The following is a 20,255-nucleotide window of genomic DNA, read 5'->3' on the forward strand; positions in this document are numbered from 1 at the left end:
ATTTTTTATACTTGTGTATTGTTTATTGAAAAAAGTTTAAACTAATTAGCTTTGGATTAATTTTTTGTTGTAAAGAATTAATTACAACTTAATTAAACCTTATATTAATCGTTTTATTAAAAATTTTTTTTTATTTAAACTACGTAACAATAATTTTACCCGAAAAATAAAAAAACCTACATCACTTACTTTAAAATAGATATTTAAAAGCAACAAAATGTTATTTTATATTGTAGACAATATTTTGTAAAGCTGTTGAAAAAAAAATTAAGTTTTAAATGTGTTAGATTAATTAATTACATGAATTTAATTATTCAGAAACTCGAACATGCCCGTGCAATACATCGTATGTACAGGCCTAAAATCAAAAATTAATAAAAATATATATTCATATATATTATTTATAAATTAAATATATTACAATGTTTCCGCAATTTGTAATTTAAACTCTTGAACGTTCTGGCTCTTCGATTTCGAATGGTCGATCTTCCGATAAAAGCTTTCTGAATGCTTTAGGATCAAGTAGCGATTCTCCGTTAATTGCAGCCATGACTTTGTCGCTGTCCAATATCGTGAAATGATTGCCTTCGACATAATGTATGTCTACCTTGTCTCGCGTAATCTAAAATAGTTTTAATATTACGTTATTAGATGTCGATTACGGCAAATTAAACTTTGAATTTATAAAAAAAATATATAGAAGCATAATACTTTGTGTAAACCATAATCTTCATCGGACATATTGACAAATTGTACTGTAGGTTTCAAAAGTGTTATAGGCGCTCGTATCCATCCCAACGATGACAAATCGTATTTTTGGACAGTGAGAATATGCATATAAATAATTTCACATAATTTTTTCGTATCTTCAGTGGAAAACATTACTTTATTTTCAGGAATATGCGAAATGAAAGATTCGAGCTTCTGTTCCCAAGTTATACACTTCTCAAGATCCAAAAGTAGCTGGAAAAAAAATGAGATATTAATAAAAAGATACATTCGTCAAGTATTTTATTTAGCAGTCAGTAGTAAAATTTACCTTTCCGCTTAAAGCTGATTGTATATTATCCATGATTGCAAGCAAGACATTATTTTGAAGTTCTTCTTCCGTGGTAGATGGAAGAAACTGCTCCACTAACTTTTGCAAAAATTCAGGAGCACCGTCAATTAGAACTACTCTTCCGCTCAAACCTCGTTTTTCCAATCGTCTTGCTAATTCGAGAGTGATTACTGCACCGTACGAATATCCGACTAAGGCAAAACCTCTTTGTTCTTCTGCTTTTGGTAAAATGTACTGAAAATGAAAATAAAACGTATGTTAATTTGGCATGGTTAAACATTTTTTAATTCAATGAAAACTTTTGTTAAAAAAAAATTGAATAAATATGCCATTTTATTTTTCACACATATACGTACCGGTAAAAGATGATCAGCATATTCCGATATCGACATAGGGCCCATTTGTGTTATTCCATATTGAAGAACTGCCGCGGTAGATCTGATCTTAGATGCCAGTGGATTAAATATCTGTGCGCAACCTTTCACATCTGGTAAGAGGAATACTTTGATCCTGCGCGGATCCATTCTTGTTTCTAATTCCACACATGTGTCGGTAGATAAATCATTGTTGTCTGATATAAATCGAATGAACAAATGAATACCAGCTATTTCGACTGCCTCTTCGTTGTTTTTATTATTCGCTTTTTCTCGTTCCAAATCTTTATCGCGCATTTCCATTAATTTGGCGAAGTTCAAATTGCGAATATCCTGCGCAGTGAGTAAGACATCGTAATCACGTTCCAATGTTTGCTTAATCTCTACGGCCATCATTGAATCCATGCCGAGTTCGGCTAATGAAGTTTGTTGAGCCACAGTTTTTAGATCTTTAACACCTGCAAAAGTATCAAGAATTATAATTAAATTTAGTATAATTATCGTTAATATGTATTCTTTAACAATAGTAAAAATTTTATTTAGAAAAACTGCATTAATTATTGAATTATGTAACGCATATTATTTTTTAACTCCTTTTTTAATTTTTTCTAGATAATTATTTTAAAATAATAATCTTACCCATTATATTCGCCACGGTTTCCACAATGTTGGCAGCTCCATAAGCTCCTACACGTTTCTCCGCTACCACCATGCTAGATACTACCGCACAATCTTGTAGTAAAAAGTGTTCCAGTTTCTCAAGGCAAGAAGATATCTTTTGCTGCAAGGTACCACCTATAACGAGCTCCTTGTTGTTGTCTTGCCAGTCGGCAATAAGGCCAACTTCGCCTATCGCGCCCCATTGAATAGCTAATCCTGGTAAACCGTCCGCTACTCTACGCTCGCAAATTCTCTCCATTACGGAGTTAGCCATACCATAATTTGTCTGTCCAGCGTTTCCTCTGCCGCAAGAAACCGAAGAAAAAACTACGAAATGTTGAAGTTTTAAACACAAACTTCTGGATAACTTGTCCAGCATTTTTGTAGCCCGAGCTTTCGCTCTAAAAGATTCTTCGAACGACTCCGGCGTTTGATTTTTGCAAATACAATCCTTCAGCACCACGGCGAGATTAAAAATCGCATCTACAGGGCCTTGTTTCTCCGCAGAGTTAAGTATAAATTCACAATCTTTGCGATTTGAAGCGTCTGCGCCCGTAATAATAAGCACGTTCACTCCATAAGACTTCCACCGATCGACTTTCATGCGCTGATAACCATTCTTTATTCCTGTTCTTGATGTCAGCACTACATTTTTTGCTCCTCGAATTATTAACCAGTCAGCTAATTCTAATCCAAAACCACCCAATCCTCCCAAAATAAGATAAGTTTTGTTACTGTCACAGTAATATCGAGGATCAGCAAGAATAGGTTTCTTTTCAAAGAGTTCCTTCTCATCGCAAATTTTTATAATTACCTATAAAAGACATGTAATATAAACTTATTAATTTTTTTAACTTTTCTTATTAAACTTTAGCAGAAATTAGTTTGATAACAATAAAAATTTATTTAAGATTCGGAAAATAACTTTAACATTGTAATAAAAAAAAACCAATAGCAGTTGATTGTGTTTAATTATAGTATTTATAAAGAATAAAATTTAAATAAAAGTTATTTACCTTTCCTATGTGTTTTCCAGCCGCCATATATCTAAAAGCAGTTTCTACTTCGTCTTTATTAAAAACTGTTTTAGTAAGCGGTTTGACAGCTCCACTTTTTATTCCTTCGTGTAAAAGATCTCTTAAAAATAACTTTTCTTCAACTGATGAGGTACAAAATAAATTGTCAAGCATAACTCCGTGGAAACTGACTTCTTTCAAAAAGATCATCATTCCCAAAGGATTATTTGCCGCAAGATCAAACTTGCCAATCTCCAGGAAACGACCACCTTGCGCCAAACAACGAACCGACGCTTGGAGTTTCTCCTCGGCTAATGAATTTAAAACGATATCCACTCCGTCACCATTTGTTTGTTGAAGAATCATTTGCTCGAAGCTGATATTGCGCGAATTTCCAATATGATCATCCGGGATTGATGGGAACATTTCACGGATAAACTTTCGCTTTTCAGGAGTTCCTACAGTGGTGTACACTTCACAGCCTTCGTGAAGTGCAAGATGTATTGCCGCCTGACCTATACCGCCAGAGCCACAATGAATGAGCACTTTGTCACCTTTTTTCATCTCGCCACGTACGTACAAAGCCATATAGCATGTTGCATACACGCATGGAACAGTGACCGCATCTTCTAACGACCAATTGTCAGGTATATTCCAGCATAAATTTCTATCAGGTTTGACAATATTCGATAAACATCTAAAAAAAGATAAATATATTAATGACACAAATCTTAAGATACTAAAGTATTTTAAAATATATAAAATAATATTTTAAAAAAGGTGTTTTGTTGTAATTTTGCAAAAATAAAGTTAAAAATATTTTATTAAGAATATTACTTTTGAGTGCAAAGTCCCATTACGCGACGACCAGTCGTATCGATACCAGCCCATTCTAAACCGATATCATGACCATAGCTTGTATTATTATTTAAAACGAGTTTTCCTGTAGTCAACATGATATCCTTAAAATTGAGTGGCGCGTATGCTACATAAACCAAATCTTGATTGATATCGGAATGTATAGAACCTTCAACCCAACGAAGTGAACTTAAGTCACCAGCTACCTATTATTTAAAAATAAAAAGAATATATATTATATATAATTCTTTATATAATTGCATGTAAAGAAATAATTAAAAATATTAGTTATGTTTTTTTTTACATACTACGTACCATTTGATCGATATATGCATGATGAACTAACTTTGGCTCTAAACTCGACAGCAATTGATGTCTGTACGAACCCCATATTTTTCCTGGTTTTAATACATTGATTGGTAAATCTAACTGAAGCTGTTCCGAGTATAATGGATTTTGTAACGAAAATTTAGGAGCTTTGGTATCTTGTATCAATATGCTTCTAATCACTTCTCCGCCTGGTTCCTTTCTTAAACAATTCACGAATCCTAACAAACCACTTTCTAAATCTCCTTCGCTAACGAGAATTATCCTCATGTCAGCGATCTCATTTTCTAAATTCATGAACGAATTTAATTTCTCGAGCCAGGTGAACTCATCATTGTTAACCCGGATAATTTCTGTCTTTCTACATAGCTGCTTTTTCTTTTTTAAAAGTATAATAGTTTCTTCGCCTGTATTCTTTTCTAAAATCACATCTAAGTTGTATTTTGACGGTATCGAAAGATTCTCGGGTTTGAACGATTTTTCTCGGGTCAGTATAAAACCACCGTTTTTCAATTTTGACAAAATTTTATCTAATTGATGATTCTTACTTACTGAGAGTAACCCAATACCAACCGCAAGTAAAATATTCTCTTCTTTGGGTATATTATTTATATCAATGGCAGTCACATTTGAAAGCAAATCGTCATTGCCATTAAAACGATTAGATGGTGCTGACAAATAAATCTTCGACTGAATCAAGGGTAAGTTACCCAGAATTTCAGTAAGCATGGGTGATGCCAATTTATCCTCCGTTACATCGTCGGAATCATCAATCAATTCGATAGTCTTTACATGAATAGTTTGATGATATTCAAGCATGATCTGCGTGGATAAACTAATTGCCTCTTTCAGCGATACTTGTGCTCTGTCGCGATGAGCCACAAATTTATATTCTTCAAGAACTGGATCACCGCTTGTCAATCGACGAGGTATAGCCGTAGCTTTAACACCACGGATTTCAACCCCTCCTGCTATTATAGCGTCCATATCTTTGTACACATGTACAGCAAATTCTACAATAAATATATTTATATAAAAAAATGTGTTATTACCCGTAAGTAATATATCTTAGAATAAAAAATTGTAACTGGTTTTATTATATACATTTTTATAGCAAAACTCGTAAAATAAAATTTATACTATAATTATATATTTTACAATATATTTCACAATTTAATTATTCATTATAAAGTCAAAAAATAAATAAACTTACGTCTATCTTCTGGATTTAATTTTCGAATTTCTTGCTGGTGAAGCTTAGTATCGATCACAATCTTCCGTATTTTCGTAGGTACAAATAATGCTTTCGTATCTATTCCAAGAATCATTATTTGTAACATGTTGTCGAGAAACGTTACCCAATTACCCATCCAAGCAATATGTCCCTTGTTTCCTGACTTAGATGCGCTTTTTAAAGAACGGAACATTCCTGAATATTGATATCCTCGTAGCCTTAACTCTTTATAAATATCCTTGGTATTCATCACCTCTTCCTCCTCGTCATCTTCTGGCAAAAGCGCAGCGGGTATCTTTTCTTGCGCGGGATTCTTCACAATTCGAATAAATCCAGTTACAATAGCACTGCTATTTTCCGTTACTTCGAATCTGCCAGTGCCTGCAAAAATAATTACCGCGATTAATTATATATTATAATTAATGAGAATATATAATATTTAAAAGTATCGAGGATACCTTTTTGAACCATAACTGTTAATTGAATTTCGCCTTCCTTCGGTATATGGGTAGCGCGAATAAAAGTGACATCTTCGAAAACGACCGATAGCTCTGTGTGCATTTCTGCATGCAACATACCCATAGTTTCCCATGCCATAGCAAGATACCCAATGGCAGGTATCAAAGTTTTCCCATCGATAATATGACCGTTCATATATTCAGTGTCCTCGTCTGATAATGTCAAAGTAACGTTTCTCTCTCCGGAAGTAATTTTTTTTTGCGTCTTGTATGACGTTACGTACCAATCGTCAGAATGTTCCCATCTGAAAAAAAATCAAATTATTTACTTCAGTTTATTATCTTACCAAAAAAAAACCCAGACGCGAGTTACGCGCGCGCCTGTAAAAAAAAATCACTGAAACATTTAAATTATTTTTGCAAACCTACCTAACGGAAGGTGAAATCATCGGCGTACCACGACTGACTGGATATTCAACAGGCGGATAGAGTCTCGCAATATTCGGTTGTAGCCCAGCATTGTAAAGCTTACCGATTGCTTGTAATAAGACCTCGACATTGTCTTTGTGACCGCGCTGAGTGAGTGCAATATTCGTGACTCCTGAACCAAGAGATCGCCTTAGAATGGCCTGTAGAAGACCATGGGGCGCAATTTCGATAGTCACAGCGTCCTTCGGAATCATACGTGCCGTTTCTTCAAACAGTACAGGACTTAGAAGATTGTTAGTATGATATTCGGCGGACGACAACTTCGCAGACGCAGTGGACCATTTGTTGCGAGGTACAGATGTGCTCACCCATTTTCGGCTACGCGGTTTTGGTTCAGGAATTACTTCGTTCAAGTAAGCCAATAGTTTCGGTCCAGCAGGCGCGATGTAGCGACTGTGATAAGGTATATTGCTGCATGGAACTTCTTTAGCGAAGATTTGTTTAGCCTGGTCAAATAAGCTTAATTAAAATTATATTTTAACTGATATACAATTATTTTAACATTATTTTAAATTGTGAAAATTGCAAATTTTTATCAACAAAATAGCTTTATTAATTTATAAATAATAATTTAAAATATAAATTTATTAAAAAAAAAAAAAGACAAAAGTAGACCTGTAGTTCAGCAACAAATTCCTTCATCGAATCAGCAGGTCCACTGATAGTGCTACTGTCAGCAGAATTGTGACAAGCCACTTCAATATCAGACGGGCACATATCTTTGACGTCGTCATAGCCAAGACCGACCGCTGCCATCGAACCGTAAATTACTTTAGTTTCAATGGACGCTAAACCTCTCGAGTATGCTGATAAAATCATTTGTTCAGCAGTAAAGCATCCGTCTGCATAAGCGCAACCAAGCTCTCCGACGGAGTGACCAATAATATTATCCGGCACGATGCCTATTGATGTAATGAGATCGACGAGACCAATCTATAAAATTTATATTGCATTAAAATACGATAAAGAATTAATACAATTTAAAAAATCTCATGTGCATATGTATAATACTTACGCGATTATGTGTGACTCACCTGTACTGCCGCGATACCCACGAATGAATGTAAAATATTGTCAAAAATAGTTTTATCTTTGTTTGTTAATATATTAATAATATCTACACCACGCGGTCGTAAGATTGCATCGCATTTTTTAATGGCTTCAGCAAAGACAGGGAATTTCATTAAATCAGCACCTTGAAATTAATAAAGCACATTTGAAATTAATAAAGCGAATATAAAAAGTATTGAAATAAAATACAATTATTTTTTAATTTTATTGTGGAAATTAATGTAATACATACCCATTCCAGGCCATTGCGATCCCATACCAGAAAACACAAACCAAATCGGTCTGGCAGCTCCCAAATAATTTTCTGTTTCTCTTATGGAACGCTCCGAAGTCTTGGAACCGACTATTGTAAATCCTCGATACAAATGTCCCTGAATATCATCGGAATAAATGTCGTGTAACAGACGAATATATTCAGTATCTACCGGATGCTTTTCAATCTATAAAAAATTAAAAGTTTTTTTAGTTGATAGTGATAGCCGAAAAAATATTATAGCTTAAAAATAAATTTAATTAAGCTTTCAATAATTATATTCGATTCGCTTTAGATTTAAAGCAATCCGCACATCTATTATTTTTTAACTGCTTTTACTTACGTCGTCTAAGAATACTTTAATAGATTCCTCCGTACGTCCAGATACTGTTACGAGCCTCGGTAAATCGTCAGTTGGTGCTGCATTATTAATTTTGTTTTTCGTATAAGATTTCAATATAATGTGGCAATTGGCACCACCGAAACCGAAGGAATTAATACCCACGTAACCACCATTCCATGGTGTCAGCTCGGTAACAACTTTGAGCCTGCCGTCTTCGAGAGCTTTTAAGCCTTCTCGTGGCCGATTATAATGTAAATTAGGTGGAATTAATCCGGTTTCCATTGCTCCTATTACCTAAAATAAATGACAATAATTTTAATTAAATTTATTTATCTCATAAATATTTCTTTAAAAAAAAAAAAATTAATAAAATTACCTTTACAACTTGACACAAGCCGCTAGCGGGTTCAGAATGACCCATGTTTGATTTAACAGCTCCGATCAACAAAGGGTTTGTTCTCTCCTTGCATATAGCTGTCTCAATCGCGTAAAGTTCTTCGGGATCCCCAACTTTGGTACCTGTGCCATGGCATTCCAAATACGACAAATCGTTCGGCGATAAGTTGCAATCGGCGTAACACTCTTTCATCAATTTGCTCTGCATCTTGCTTGATGGAAATGTGATGCCCTGCTCCTTGTAACCATCGCAATTCGTTTTACCGTAGACCAGTGTGGCGTAAATCCGTTTCGCGTTCTTTGCCTTCTGCAGATATATAACAGAAATTGTTTCACTGCGAGCATAGCCATCCGCATCGATATCAAACACCTTGCTACGACCATCAGGCGACAAAACCCCTGAAATCATTACAATATATATGAAAATAATCTACTATATTCTCAATTATTTATTTCTAATTAATTCTCTTGTATAGCCGCAATTACAAGTTTTAACAAAAGTCTCGATCTTTTCTCAATTTATCTTTATATATTTCTTTTGATATACAGTTCCAAATATCAATCAATCTTTTTTTTTTTATAACATAATTGAGAATAAACGATCATACCAAGACGAGAAAATTGTAGTGACACGTAAGGATGAAGGCACAGATTTGATCCTCCCACGATAGCACCTTCGCATTGACCATCTATTAAGCATCGATAAGCATGCTCTAATGCGACTAAGCTCGAGCTACAAGCCGAATCCAGAGTATAAGATGGTCCAGTTACTCCCAGCCAATAAGAAATTCTATTTGCCAGCATGGCTCTGCTACATCCAGTAATTCCAAAACCATTTACCTAATTAAAATAAAAATCTGTATGTAAAAATAGAACATAATTCATTTTCTTTAATTGTTAAGACTTTCATTACTTATCCATCCTTTTTATCCTACGTTTAACAGTAGACAAATAAATTATAAATTAAAAAAAAAAATGTTATTAATGTGTTACAAATGTGTTACCTCAAAGAAATTTCTAATCAAAAAGATTTTTTGAGCGCCGCACCGATTTTAATAACAGTCCCCACGCGCGCCACTTAGAAGCGTCACTTACGACGATATAAAATCATGTTACGACAAAAATGTCAGTCAGTTGTTTTTTCGCGGTCTATGTTAAAGGTTAGTGTCCCTGCATCGGTGGCAGACGCAGCTTAAATTTAGTGTCAGCCACCGGTGGTTAACGCGGCCTAAACGAAAAGTCCAGCGTCAGCCACCGACGGCTGACGCCGCGCTCAACGTGTTAATAACGTACCTGTAATTTTTCGTAAAACCAAGTCTTTTCCGATTCCGAGAAGCATGCGCCCACAAAAACGCCAATTCGTGATCCTCGTAATTGCTTTGGATTAATTCCAGCATCGACGACGGCCTCGTAAGCATGTTCTAATAACATCCTGCACATCGGATCCATCGTATGAGCTTGTTTAAAATGAACTCCAAAAAACAGCGCGTCAAATTTGTTAACGTCATTAATTTTCCCTGTACGCTGAGGGATATCCGGATGATCTGTTAGCATTTAAAAAAATATATAAATTGTATCATGTTATATCTGAGATATTTCTTAATTTACGCTGATTTATTAATCACCTAATTTCCATCGGCGATCGTCATCCGTAACCAAATCTTTCTTACTCATTAAATTGTTCTTAAACTCTTCAACATTGTTAGAATCTGGAAATCTCCCAGCAATACCAGAGATCACGATTTCTTCTCCAGGTAGAGGTGCCTTGTAAGTTTTTCTAGTTGATTTCGTCGCAGACATCGTTCCCAAAATCACTTAATGGTTTTCTCAATAAGAAAAGTGTTGTTAATTGTTGAAATATTATCTCATTAATTGAGTTATTTCATCAATTACTAAAAACGTTTATAAATAAATTTCTTATTAATTCTTGCACTATATAACAGTTTTAAAGTGTTCTAAGCAACTTGACGAGCTCATGAACCGATTTTGTGAACGACAAACCGCGACTAAAAGATGAGACAGCGGAAATCAACGACGTTTTATAATAAAGACTCCCTACCCCCTATGAATTCCATTATTGTTACTTTGACCTTTCTTAAACATATGCATCGCTAGTGAAGAAGATCGATTTTTTAATAGCTTAGTATATTTTCAGCACTATTCTAAAAGACATAAATATTACAAATAATGGCAAAATTATTAATAACCACCTATTATTCACAGACAATAATTTTGTAATGAGAATATCTACGTCTTATTTAGCATGCTTTTATCAATCTCGTTACAATAGAAAAGCTTACTTTTGCTTTGCAGGCGATATACATTTTTAATATTACAAGCTAAATTACAATAAATTTGAATAATTTTTATAACATTGTGTAGAAACGTTTATCAGTTTTTCTACCCATAAAAAAATTTTAATATTTATACACTCGTTCAGAAAAAAATTATTAAATTAAAAGTTGTACAAATATGTACGTACGTATATAAAATAAAAGTATAAAAATTATATATTTTTAATTATTTCATGCAGCTGTTGTTCCAATCTGAATCGTTATATATAAGAAAAAGTGATCTAAAACAATAATATAACAAACTAAGCCAAATAAAAAATTAAGTACTGTCAATATAATTTCAACTATAATAAGTTACAAGCGAAGTTTCTTTTATAATATTTTCCTGCTGTTTGTCTAATGAATATTCGATAGAAGTCAAGGGTGGCCGGATATCGTATCAGAATACGTAATATATGCCTTCATTAACATTCTGTATTAGTTACATTGACGCATAGTATGATGCAATATCGAGCGAATTTTTTAAATTAAATACTTGTAATCTATTTTTTTAACATTTAAAGAAATTTCTTTAAATTGCAGCATTTTATTTCAATAAAAAGAAAGATATTAAGAAGGTATTTGAGATATTAAGGAGATATTAAGAATAAGAAAAAAATACAAAAAGATACAGAAACAAATAAAAACAATATTTTTAAGTATTGTTATATATACTTACTGTTAATTCATGATCTCAAGATTTTACGAACTTGAATCAATTCTGTATACCGCCTGGAATAACGCAAATTTTTCGTTCGTGATTGCAATTTTCTGTTGCATCACAATCTGATAAGAGGAAATCGTTTGCCTATTAATTTCATAATTTGCAATTATTTTATTTGGAGCGTTTCTCCACGGAAAAAATATTTCCAATATTTAATAGATATGTTTAACTGTAAATAACGATATTATTAATAATAATATATGTACGCTTGAAATCTGCAAAATACCGAATTGTTCGTATCCGTTTGACTCGGCTTTATTTTTAAGCATTAGATATACACTTATTTTCTAAAAACAAATAGTGATATAAATATCAGATATTGCAATTAAAATATTTTTATTTTTATATTTATTTTAGACTACTTAAATTATAAAAATATAAAAGTTATTTTTAATATATAAAATAATATATTATGATATGCTGCTATCGTAATAATTTTTACACGATATAATCATTTAAGTACGCGTACTTTTATTATTTATAGATAAAAATTGTCCTTATTTTACTAATTGTACTTCAAAAAAAAATTAAGCTTAATGATATAAAGATTTTTGTAAGTCTAATATGAAATAAAGCCGCGTATTGTTTAACCTTTTTAACCCTCCAATCGTTTATAACGTAGTGAATTTATGTAATGTAAAGTTCATTAATAATACGTGAACGATATTTTAGACATTATTTGATTAAATTACAAATGTCTTAAAAATACTTATAAACAAATATTTATTAATTATATTATGTAAAAAAAATTAATTATGTAATAAATCAATACATAATGGCAGTAAGATTAAACGTATAAAAAATTGTAACGATTAAAGGGTTTAATAATACGGCAAGTTCTGAAATATTCATTAAATATATAAAACATATGTGTTTTTTATATTAATAAACCATTTTTGTAGAGAAGCATAATAATTAATTATAAATTAGATATTATTCAAGATTATTTAACGTAAAATTAATTTCAATATTTTTGCACTCCAACAAAGTGTACCTTTTTTCCTTGTCCATCTAAAGCCTCCATTAAGCTTGATGTAAAACTAAACTCTGAGCTGCTTTCGTCTTCTTGACCCCTGAAATAAAAAGTACGATTAATAATCTGATATATCTTTGATTTACCTGTGAAGATAATTTCATTTCGAAAAAAAAGACATACAATGTATCGAGACTTGTTAAACTGCTGTTTAACGTTGTCATATTGGTAAAACCATCTATCTTCAATAATTCGAGATAAGAATTAATAGTAGCCACATAAATTCCTTTTGAACCAGCTGTACCTAAATAACGTGGACTAGATAATTCGATTAAAGTACGTTCGGGATTATTCTCTGAAGAATTATACGCTTCCATGTCTAGTTTTATAACTTCGACAGACGAGAAATGAATAATAAACAAGTATGGCTTGCAAAATGCTAAAATGTTAATAATACACAGAATTAATAATTTATATGACTGCTTAATGAGTTACATTTACGTAATTGATACTTACCAAAAGCAAAAGGTAAATTATTCCACACTGGATCAACAGAGCGAGTCCTTCTACCATTTTCATCCACAAATACACCAAATTCATTGTAACACAGTAAAAGCTCCGCCGTGCCATACGTTGTACTGGAAATATTTAAAACACAAACAGGAAATATACCGAGTTTCGCTGCGCTTGATATTGCCGCTTTAATTGAACTATTGTCCTCTTCTGGGAACTCTGTAAATAATGCATTGGTTTACTTTTTTTTCCCCCCAAATTATATTTCTTGTTAAAATAAAAATCATTATACATTTTCAGTTTTATTTTAAAAACTACAAAATTTAAGAACTTATTTAAGCATGTAATTATATGCTTACCATTTACGACATAAGTTTGTAGATCAATTTGCAAAAATTTATGACAACCAACAATGAGAAAATTTGTAGTGAATATAGCACAACTGCAAGGCTCCTGTGACTCAAGTTTACGAATCTCTTCAAATTTTCCGGAATCTTCTCCAATTTTCCATTTTAATAATCTGTATTAATACATAAATCGAGTAAAAATTGTATTATAATACAATCTATGTTATATTCGTATTTAAATTAAAAATTACATACATCACATGAGATTTAGTTGCGGCGCAAAGTATCTCGTTTTGCAATTGATAAAGATGGCAACTATTAGTATTAGACGATACACTCTTCGTGTTAATTGCCGGTCGAGAACAATCAGCAGCTAATGCATTATTTTTTAATAACCTTAAGTTACAGTATACCAATTCGCGGTATTCACCAGCTATCATTAAAGCTAGATCCAAGTGAGAATGTAAAGATAGCTGGTGTATTTGTTTAACACCGCGAATTGTAGTAAGACTCTGAGATTTGGAAGCACAATATGAAAATAGGCCTTCTTGTGCACCCAACAAAAGCACATTTTCTGTGCCCAAATCCACAACGCAATTTAGATCCAACTAGAAAACGTGTTAGATTTTAGAAGATTAATATAATACAAATACAAAATTATCAATAATTACTCACCTGATGTTTTTCTAATCTGAGTACAGTTTGATATTTTTTACATTTAGCTATAGGATATGAATTTTGAATCACGAGGGAGTTTAAAGTTTTAATCCACTTTCTCTTATCAGCCTGACTCAGTGCCATGACGTCCAATCTAGACGAAGGCCAACAAGTCGTTACAGAATTTGATTCTATTCTGAAGATGAATGGAACATCAGATTTTGCTGTTCCTAATACGTCAGGCTGCTGTACTACTTCGGAAACATTAAAGCCATTATTCTCTATTAAATTTAAACGATTTATCGGTGCCATTCCTGCACATGGCTGATGCTCGTATACGCATAAGCACGGTCCTTCTAATTTCAAATACTTTCTCTCCCAGCAGGATTTTGATCTACCAGGCACTTTTACCCAGCCTTCCATAGAAACTTCATGTTCTTTACAAGGTGCAGTTTGTAAATCCTATATAACAAGTATTCAAATGTATATATATAAATAAAATAATGTATGTATATAAATAAAATAATGTATATATATAAATAAAATGTATATATATAAATTGTCATAAAAATATTAAGACTAAGAATAAATAAAATGCAATTTTTTACCGCATCTGGTTTATCCGGCTGATCAATCGCTAAAGTCTGAACGCTATCTCCAATCGACGATAAGCTGTCATCACTATCCCGACAATATTTAGAAAAATCGCTCAATACTCCACAATTAGTAGACACAGACAATGTGCATTCCATATGCGTCATAATTTGACACTTGCTGCATATGCTGGCATGTCTTCCGAATTGTATATCCTCTGAACACGCCGCACATCTTCCAGCACGCATAGGTAATCCAACATTAAATTTATGTGAAATATGTCCCATCCGCTGCGGAGATAATTGTCTAAGTAATGAGCTACTGGTCTCTACAAAACTTTTCATCTTTTTGCTTTCGCGTTCTGGCGTTGTCGGAGATGCAGGTGCAGATGCAGACGAAAAGGCAGTTTTAGCTTTCTGAATTAACAACTGATCCGTCAACGTCTTAACCTTTGCCCGTTCTTTTGCAAGTTGATTTTCCAATTCGCGATATCCTACAGGCATGCTTGTACCCACAGGTGGCATGTTCTCTTTTTGCTTTACACCGAGTATTTTGTCACACATAGTTTTTTTCTTTTTACTACATTCTTCTAATTTTAACTGCAAGTAATCAATCAGCTTTGTTTGCTGTTGTCGAGTGCTCTCGGCCTTAACTTCTCTTTCTTGATAAAACTGTCTCATCTCTTCTAAGACATTTTCCAACTCTGTTATTCTTGATCTTAATTCTTGGCCTTGATCTATACTGGTTTGCAGATCGCCCATAAGCGCGAAATTTGCTTCTTTCAATTCATGTACTCTCGTCAAATATTCACTACTTTCTTCTTTCACATTTCTTGATTCTCCTTTAGCAATTTCCAGAGCACGACTTAATTCTGAAATATCGCACTTCATTTGACCACATTTCGTAGTCAATTCTTCTACTTGTACAGTAAGTTGCTGAGCGAGTTTTTTATATTGATCTTTTTGAACGATAAGGCTATTTCTCTCGCTTTCTATATCACTCGTTTCGGATTCTAATCGCTCGATATTACGTTCAGCCACCTTTCTTCGCGTTTTTTCTTCGTTCTGTGCAATATGTGCCTCACGTATTTTTGTCTCTGCGGCTTCCAAATCTTTCTGCAATTTCATTTTATCTTGAATTAACATATTTTCGCGTGTTTCATGATCACTTGTTAATCTTTCATAGTCTGTCAATTGTTCCTCTAGGACTGTACATGTTTCTTTTAAAAGCTCGTTATTTATTTCATAGCCTTTGATATCCTGTTCTAATTTTACGATTTTAGACTCAAGTTCAGATTTTTCTTCGTTGTACTTAGCAATTGTCTGTGTTAAACGTCTGTTTTCAGCATTCAGGGTATCAACACGCTCTTGATTCGATCGCATTTGTTTACGAACTGCATCTAATTCCCTACGTAACGATGCACTAGAAGACTGTAATTCCTCGATTTGATGATTAGCTTGAGTCAAAGCCTAAAAAATATAAAAAATAAATAATAATTAGCATTAAATAAGAATTATTTTACAAAAATTTTAATTTATATTAAAAATTGTTTAACACTTTAATAATATGTACCCTTTGTGCTGAATCAGCCTGCATTTTATTTCGCGACGATTCTTTTGTAATATCATTTAACGATGTTTTCGCAATATTTAATTCTTTCAATAATTTTTTAGAGTTTTCTTCTTCTTCTTTTGCTTTACCACTTAATTTTTCTTGTAACTTTTGTTTCTCTTCTTGTAATGATTTTATTTTATCCTCAGCTCGTTTAGCTTCCCTCACTGCTATACGCTTATCTAAGTTAGCGTCTGATAATTCTTTTTCTTTTTTCCATAAAGCTAACTGAGCTTGTTTTGCTGTCTGTCTTTCAACTTTTATATCATCTTTTAATGTTTGAATGTCTTGTTTTAATTTTTCTACGTTTTCTTGACCATGAAATACTTTTGTATCGATTTCAATATTTGCTGTGCGAGTTGCACCTGGCATATCATCCAAGTGCCTAAGAGTAGCATTTTCTGCTTCTAATTTCGTGACACTGTGTTCCAAACGTTTCAACAATTCCTCCAAATTACCAACTCTGCGTAATTGTTCTTCTGCAATTAAATAACAATTAAATTAAATTAAAAAACGGAGTATAAAACAAAAATAATTTATAATTTTGTTTTTTAGATTTTATTTACCCTCTTTTTCCAAAGAGTCCTGTAATTTCTTCTGTAATACAGCCTTATCCTGAGCCGCTTGTTCCAAATTTACAGCAAGCGCCTCACTTTGCTCCAAATTCATCATAGTTTCATTTAAGTCAGACTTGGCAATCTATGAAATGTAATTAAATTTAAATACATTTTGTATCTTTGTATTTAATATTTTCTAAATGTCGTTCGTGTAGAAAATATTCATGTACTTACCTGCAATTGTTGTTTTAATTGTTCATTTTCCAAATTCATCTTTTCTAATTGCTCTTGCATAGTTGTGAGCATTTGTTCTGATGTCTTCAAATCGTCTATCTGTCTTGCTCGCTCTTGCAGTTGTTTGCGTAAAGTATCGATTTCGTTATCTCTCGCGGGTAATGTGGCTTGTATAGTACGTAACTGTTCCTGACAGTCTTTTAATTCGTTTTGAGCAAGTTCTAGAGCAACGTTCAATCTCGACTCGCGGCAGTGGTTCGAATCTTGCTCGTTTCGTAATCTTGTCTCGAGATCTGTATTTTTTGCCGTTTCAAAGTCCAATTTCGCTCGCAATTCAGCGAGCTGAGTATGAGCGCGTGCGGCAATTTCATCTAATTTAACTCCTACACCTTGAACACTTTGTCTGTTTAATTCGCGTGTCTTTGCTAAAGATTCTTTATACTGTGTCTAAATAAATATACATAATAATAAAGAGTTAATATTATTAATGGTTTTACATTAATCACATTTATAATTGTACAAATTATCTCACTGTAAAGTTACTTACTTGAAACACACGTAATTTATCCAATTCTGCATTTGCAGTTTGCAGTTCACACTCTGTTCTCTGCAGCTTTGAACTCATTTCATTATTACTTGTACATAGTTCTGTAATTTTTGTAGTTTGTGCCTCAATATACTTATTTAACTGTGCAACTTTATCTTTCTCTGCATTTTCCCATTTGCGTTTAGCGTCTCTTATTAATCCAAGTGCTCTAGTTTCTAAATCTCTTCTTTCTTGCCGTTCAAGTTCTAACTCAAGCAACACACAAAAATTTTATTAGATAAGAAGCATATCATATATTAATTAAAACAACTGTGGACCATGTAAAATATTTTCCACAATTGTTTGTTCATCAAATAAGACATAAATTCAGATAATATAATTAATGCTTTATCATGTACCTAATGTTCTTTTAATTCCTGCTAATTCTGATCTTGTAGCTATCAGTTCTTTCTCAAATATATCTCTCTCTTTGTTAGAAGCTTCCAATCTTCGTGCTTTCTCCTCTACCTTGGATTCCATCTGACAGAATTCTCTGACTTTATCCTGTAGTTCTATTATTCTCTTTTGCTTCTCTTGAGCTTCTTTCTTTTTTTCATCTAATTTTGCTTCCAGCTCCATTTTTTCCTTAGAGAACTTGTCTGATTGCAAATGCTTAGGAAATTTATATTCAAAGTATGGAGATCCTTTTGACCCTGTTGCAATTTCTGTTTCTGCAGTTTCAGCTACAAAAATCATACAGTATAAAAAAATATGACAAAAATTAATAATCAAAATCGAGCATGAAAACTGTATTCTTAACATTTATCAAATATATATTTAAAGTATATAATTGAGATCTTCATTAATTAAATCACAGATACAATACCCAGACTTCTTCGGATACCAGCTAAATCAGATCTGACAGCCACTAGTTCCTGAGCCAATTTGTCTCTTTGTTTTATACTCGCATCCATTTTCTGTAATTTCTCGTCTGGATCGCAGAAATATTTACATTTGGCACGAGGCTTTTCGCAGGTCTCCAGCGCCCGCTTGCTCTGACCGAAACGTAAGCCACTGCCTCCCAGCTCCATGATCTTCGGCGTCGTCAGTCCATAACACCACAACCATAACTGTCGGAAACTTCTAACGGTCGTAAGCAGCTTCGTGTGTAGAATTCGAATTTAATAATCGTTTGTGAAGTTAGAGAGCGCGCGCGATTGCCAGCAGCTCAACGAAAAAAAAAAAAAAAAATAATTACGTACCGATAAAGACCGAATTCAAATACAAATACAGAAATGTTGAAGAAAAATGATAACTATTGTACTTAAACAAGATACAATTAATTAAAAATGTGACACAGATAAATTTTTTGGCATCTTATTATAGCAAAATGTATAAATTTAATAATTAATAATATTTGAATAACAAACGCATTTCTAAAATACTTTTTATATGTTATATCCGATTAATTAAAAACTTTTCTACGCATTTTTGTAATTATTAATTAAATATTTATCGAGGATTAAAATCGTGTCAGAGTCGGATTGAGTTACGCACTTTGATGAGCTATTATTTAATAAATTCTCTTTTTATTGTGCTTTATTTTATTTTATCTTATTTAACTTTATTTTATTTTATTTTAAATTGTTTGATTTTATCTGATCATTGATCTTTCTAACCTCTCTCGATGTTTTAACAGACGGTAGCGCCGGGAGCACTTGGTAAGCGGAATATCTTGAAACTACCAAAATCGATGTGACGTTACATCGATTTTGGTAGTTCCGAGATATTTCCTTTACCAACCGTTCTCGACGCTACCGTCACCGAAGAGAATCCGAGAGAACTTTGGAGCTATATCAAATTAATTAAACTCAGTCACGAGCCGCTACCAGCAAGTCGCGAGTGCCGCGACGGTAGCGTTGTCTGAATAAACAATGGACTGTACTTCGCGGTACAAATGTCAATGTGACAACTATTCAATAAATATTAAGTCATCAAGTAATATTGTATAATTCGCTAATATTTGACGTAAGGTGAGAAATGGGAAACAGCAATTCCGCGCAACCACCGAATATTCAAAAAAATCGTAAGGAAGACCGTAGCAAGTAAGACATTTTCTGCTTTATACCGTGGTCCCGCGTGTAACTTAATAATCATTTATATAAACGTAAAAGCAACAATTGTTCGCTTTTACCGCCGTAGCACAGAATGTAGACAATGAGCACAACACAGCACGCAGAAGCGTACTTTGCAGTTTTACCTTTCACGTAGCGCAGATACCGGGAAAGGTAGACAAGCTGCGAGTGGAAGCGGTAAAACCGCAGGCCAGAGTTCGCAAATTAAGCACAAGATCCAGCCCCGAGCAACAAACCCTTTCATCATTTTCTTCCTACAACTTTGTGGCAAGAATCCGAATGAGCACGTCACCGTGATAGCACGAGCCGCGGGCAAACAGTGGTCCCAGATGACTTCCCAGCAGAGAAAAAAATACGTGGACCTTGCCAATGAGGAGAAAAAACTGCGCCAGAAAAAGAAACGGAAGAGAAAACGTTCGTCTAAATATGCAAGGTAATCCACGAAAAAGGCAGCGCTAAATCACTATCAAGCCAATTGTGTAACATAGAAATGTACCAAGTTTATAACGTTA

At 33.3% G+C, this 20,255-nt stretch overlaps 2 protein-coding genes across 2 annotated transcripts; both read right to left on the bottom strand.

Annotated features, from left to right (window-relative positions):
* Positions 1-92: 92 nt before the first annotated feature.
* LOC139109689 (fatty acid synthase) lies at positions 93-10,578 on the bottom strand. Its single transcript, XM_070668953.1, has 19 exons — positions 10,165-10,578; positions 9,833-10,083; positions 9,148-9,379; positions 8,520-8,938; positions 8,144-8,437; positions 7,780-7,987; positions 7,511-7,671; positions 7,092-7,409; positions 6,417-6,922; positions 5,988-6,292; positions 5,509-5,910; positions 4,284-5,308; positions 3,948-4,174; positions 3,111-3,807; positions 2,074-2,908; positions 1,417-1,892; positions 1,040-1,294; positions 712-963; positions 93-622 (listed from the first exon to the last, which is right to left on the bottom strand). The coding sequence occupies exons 1-19, from the start codon at positions 10,337-10,339 to the stop codon at positions 443-445; spliced, it is 7,218 nt and encodes a 2,405-aa protein (XP_070525054.1). The 5' UTR covers positions 10,340-10,578; the 3' UTR covers positions 93-442.
* A 1,271-nt stretch (positions 10,579-11,849) lies between these two features.
* LOC139109691 (citron rho-interacting kinase) lies at positions 11,850-20,074 on the bottom strand. Its single transcript, XM_070668954.1, has 14 exons — positions 19,869-20,074; positions 18,495-18,738; positions 18,028-18,351; positions 17,630-17,874; positions 17,083-17,529; positions 16,858-16,990; positions 16,253-16,770; positions 14,695-16,149; positions 14,105-14,548; positions 13,685-14,037; positions 13,442-13,602; positions 13,086-13,301; positions 12,753-13,008; positions 11,850-12,669 (listed from the first exon to the last, which is right to left on the bottom strand). Exons 2-14 carry the CDS (start codon positions 18,697-18,699, stop codon positions 12,561-12,563), a joined length of 4,866 nt encoding a protein of 1,621 aa, XP_070525055.1. The 5' UTR covers positions 18,700-18,738; positions 19,869-20,074; the 3' UTR covers positions 11,850-12,560.
* Positions 20,075-20,255: the final 181 nt, after the last annotated feature.

Source organism: Cardiocondyla obscurior, linkage group LG18, assembly GCF_019399895.1.
Source record: "Cardiocondyla obscurior isolate alpha-2009 linkage group LG18, Cobs3.1, whole genome shotgun sequence".
NCBI lineage: Eukaryota > Metazoa > Arthropoda > Insecta > Hymenoptera > Formicidae > Cardiocondyla > Cardiocondyla obscurior.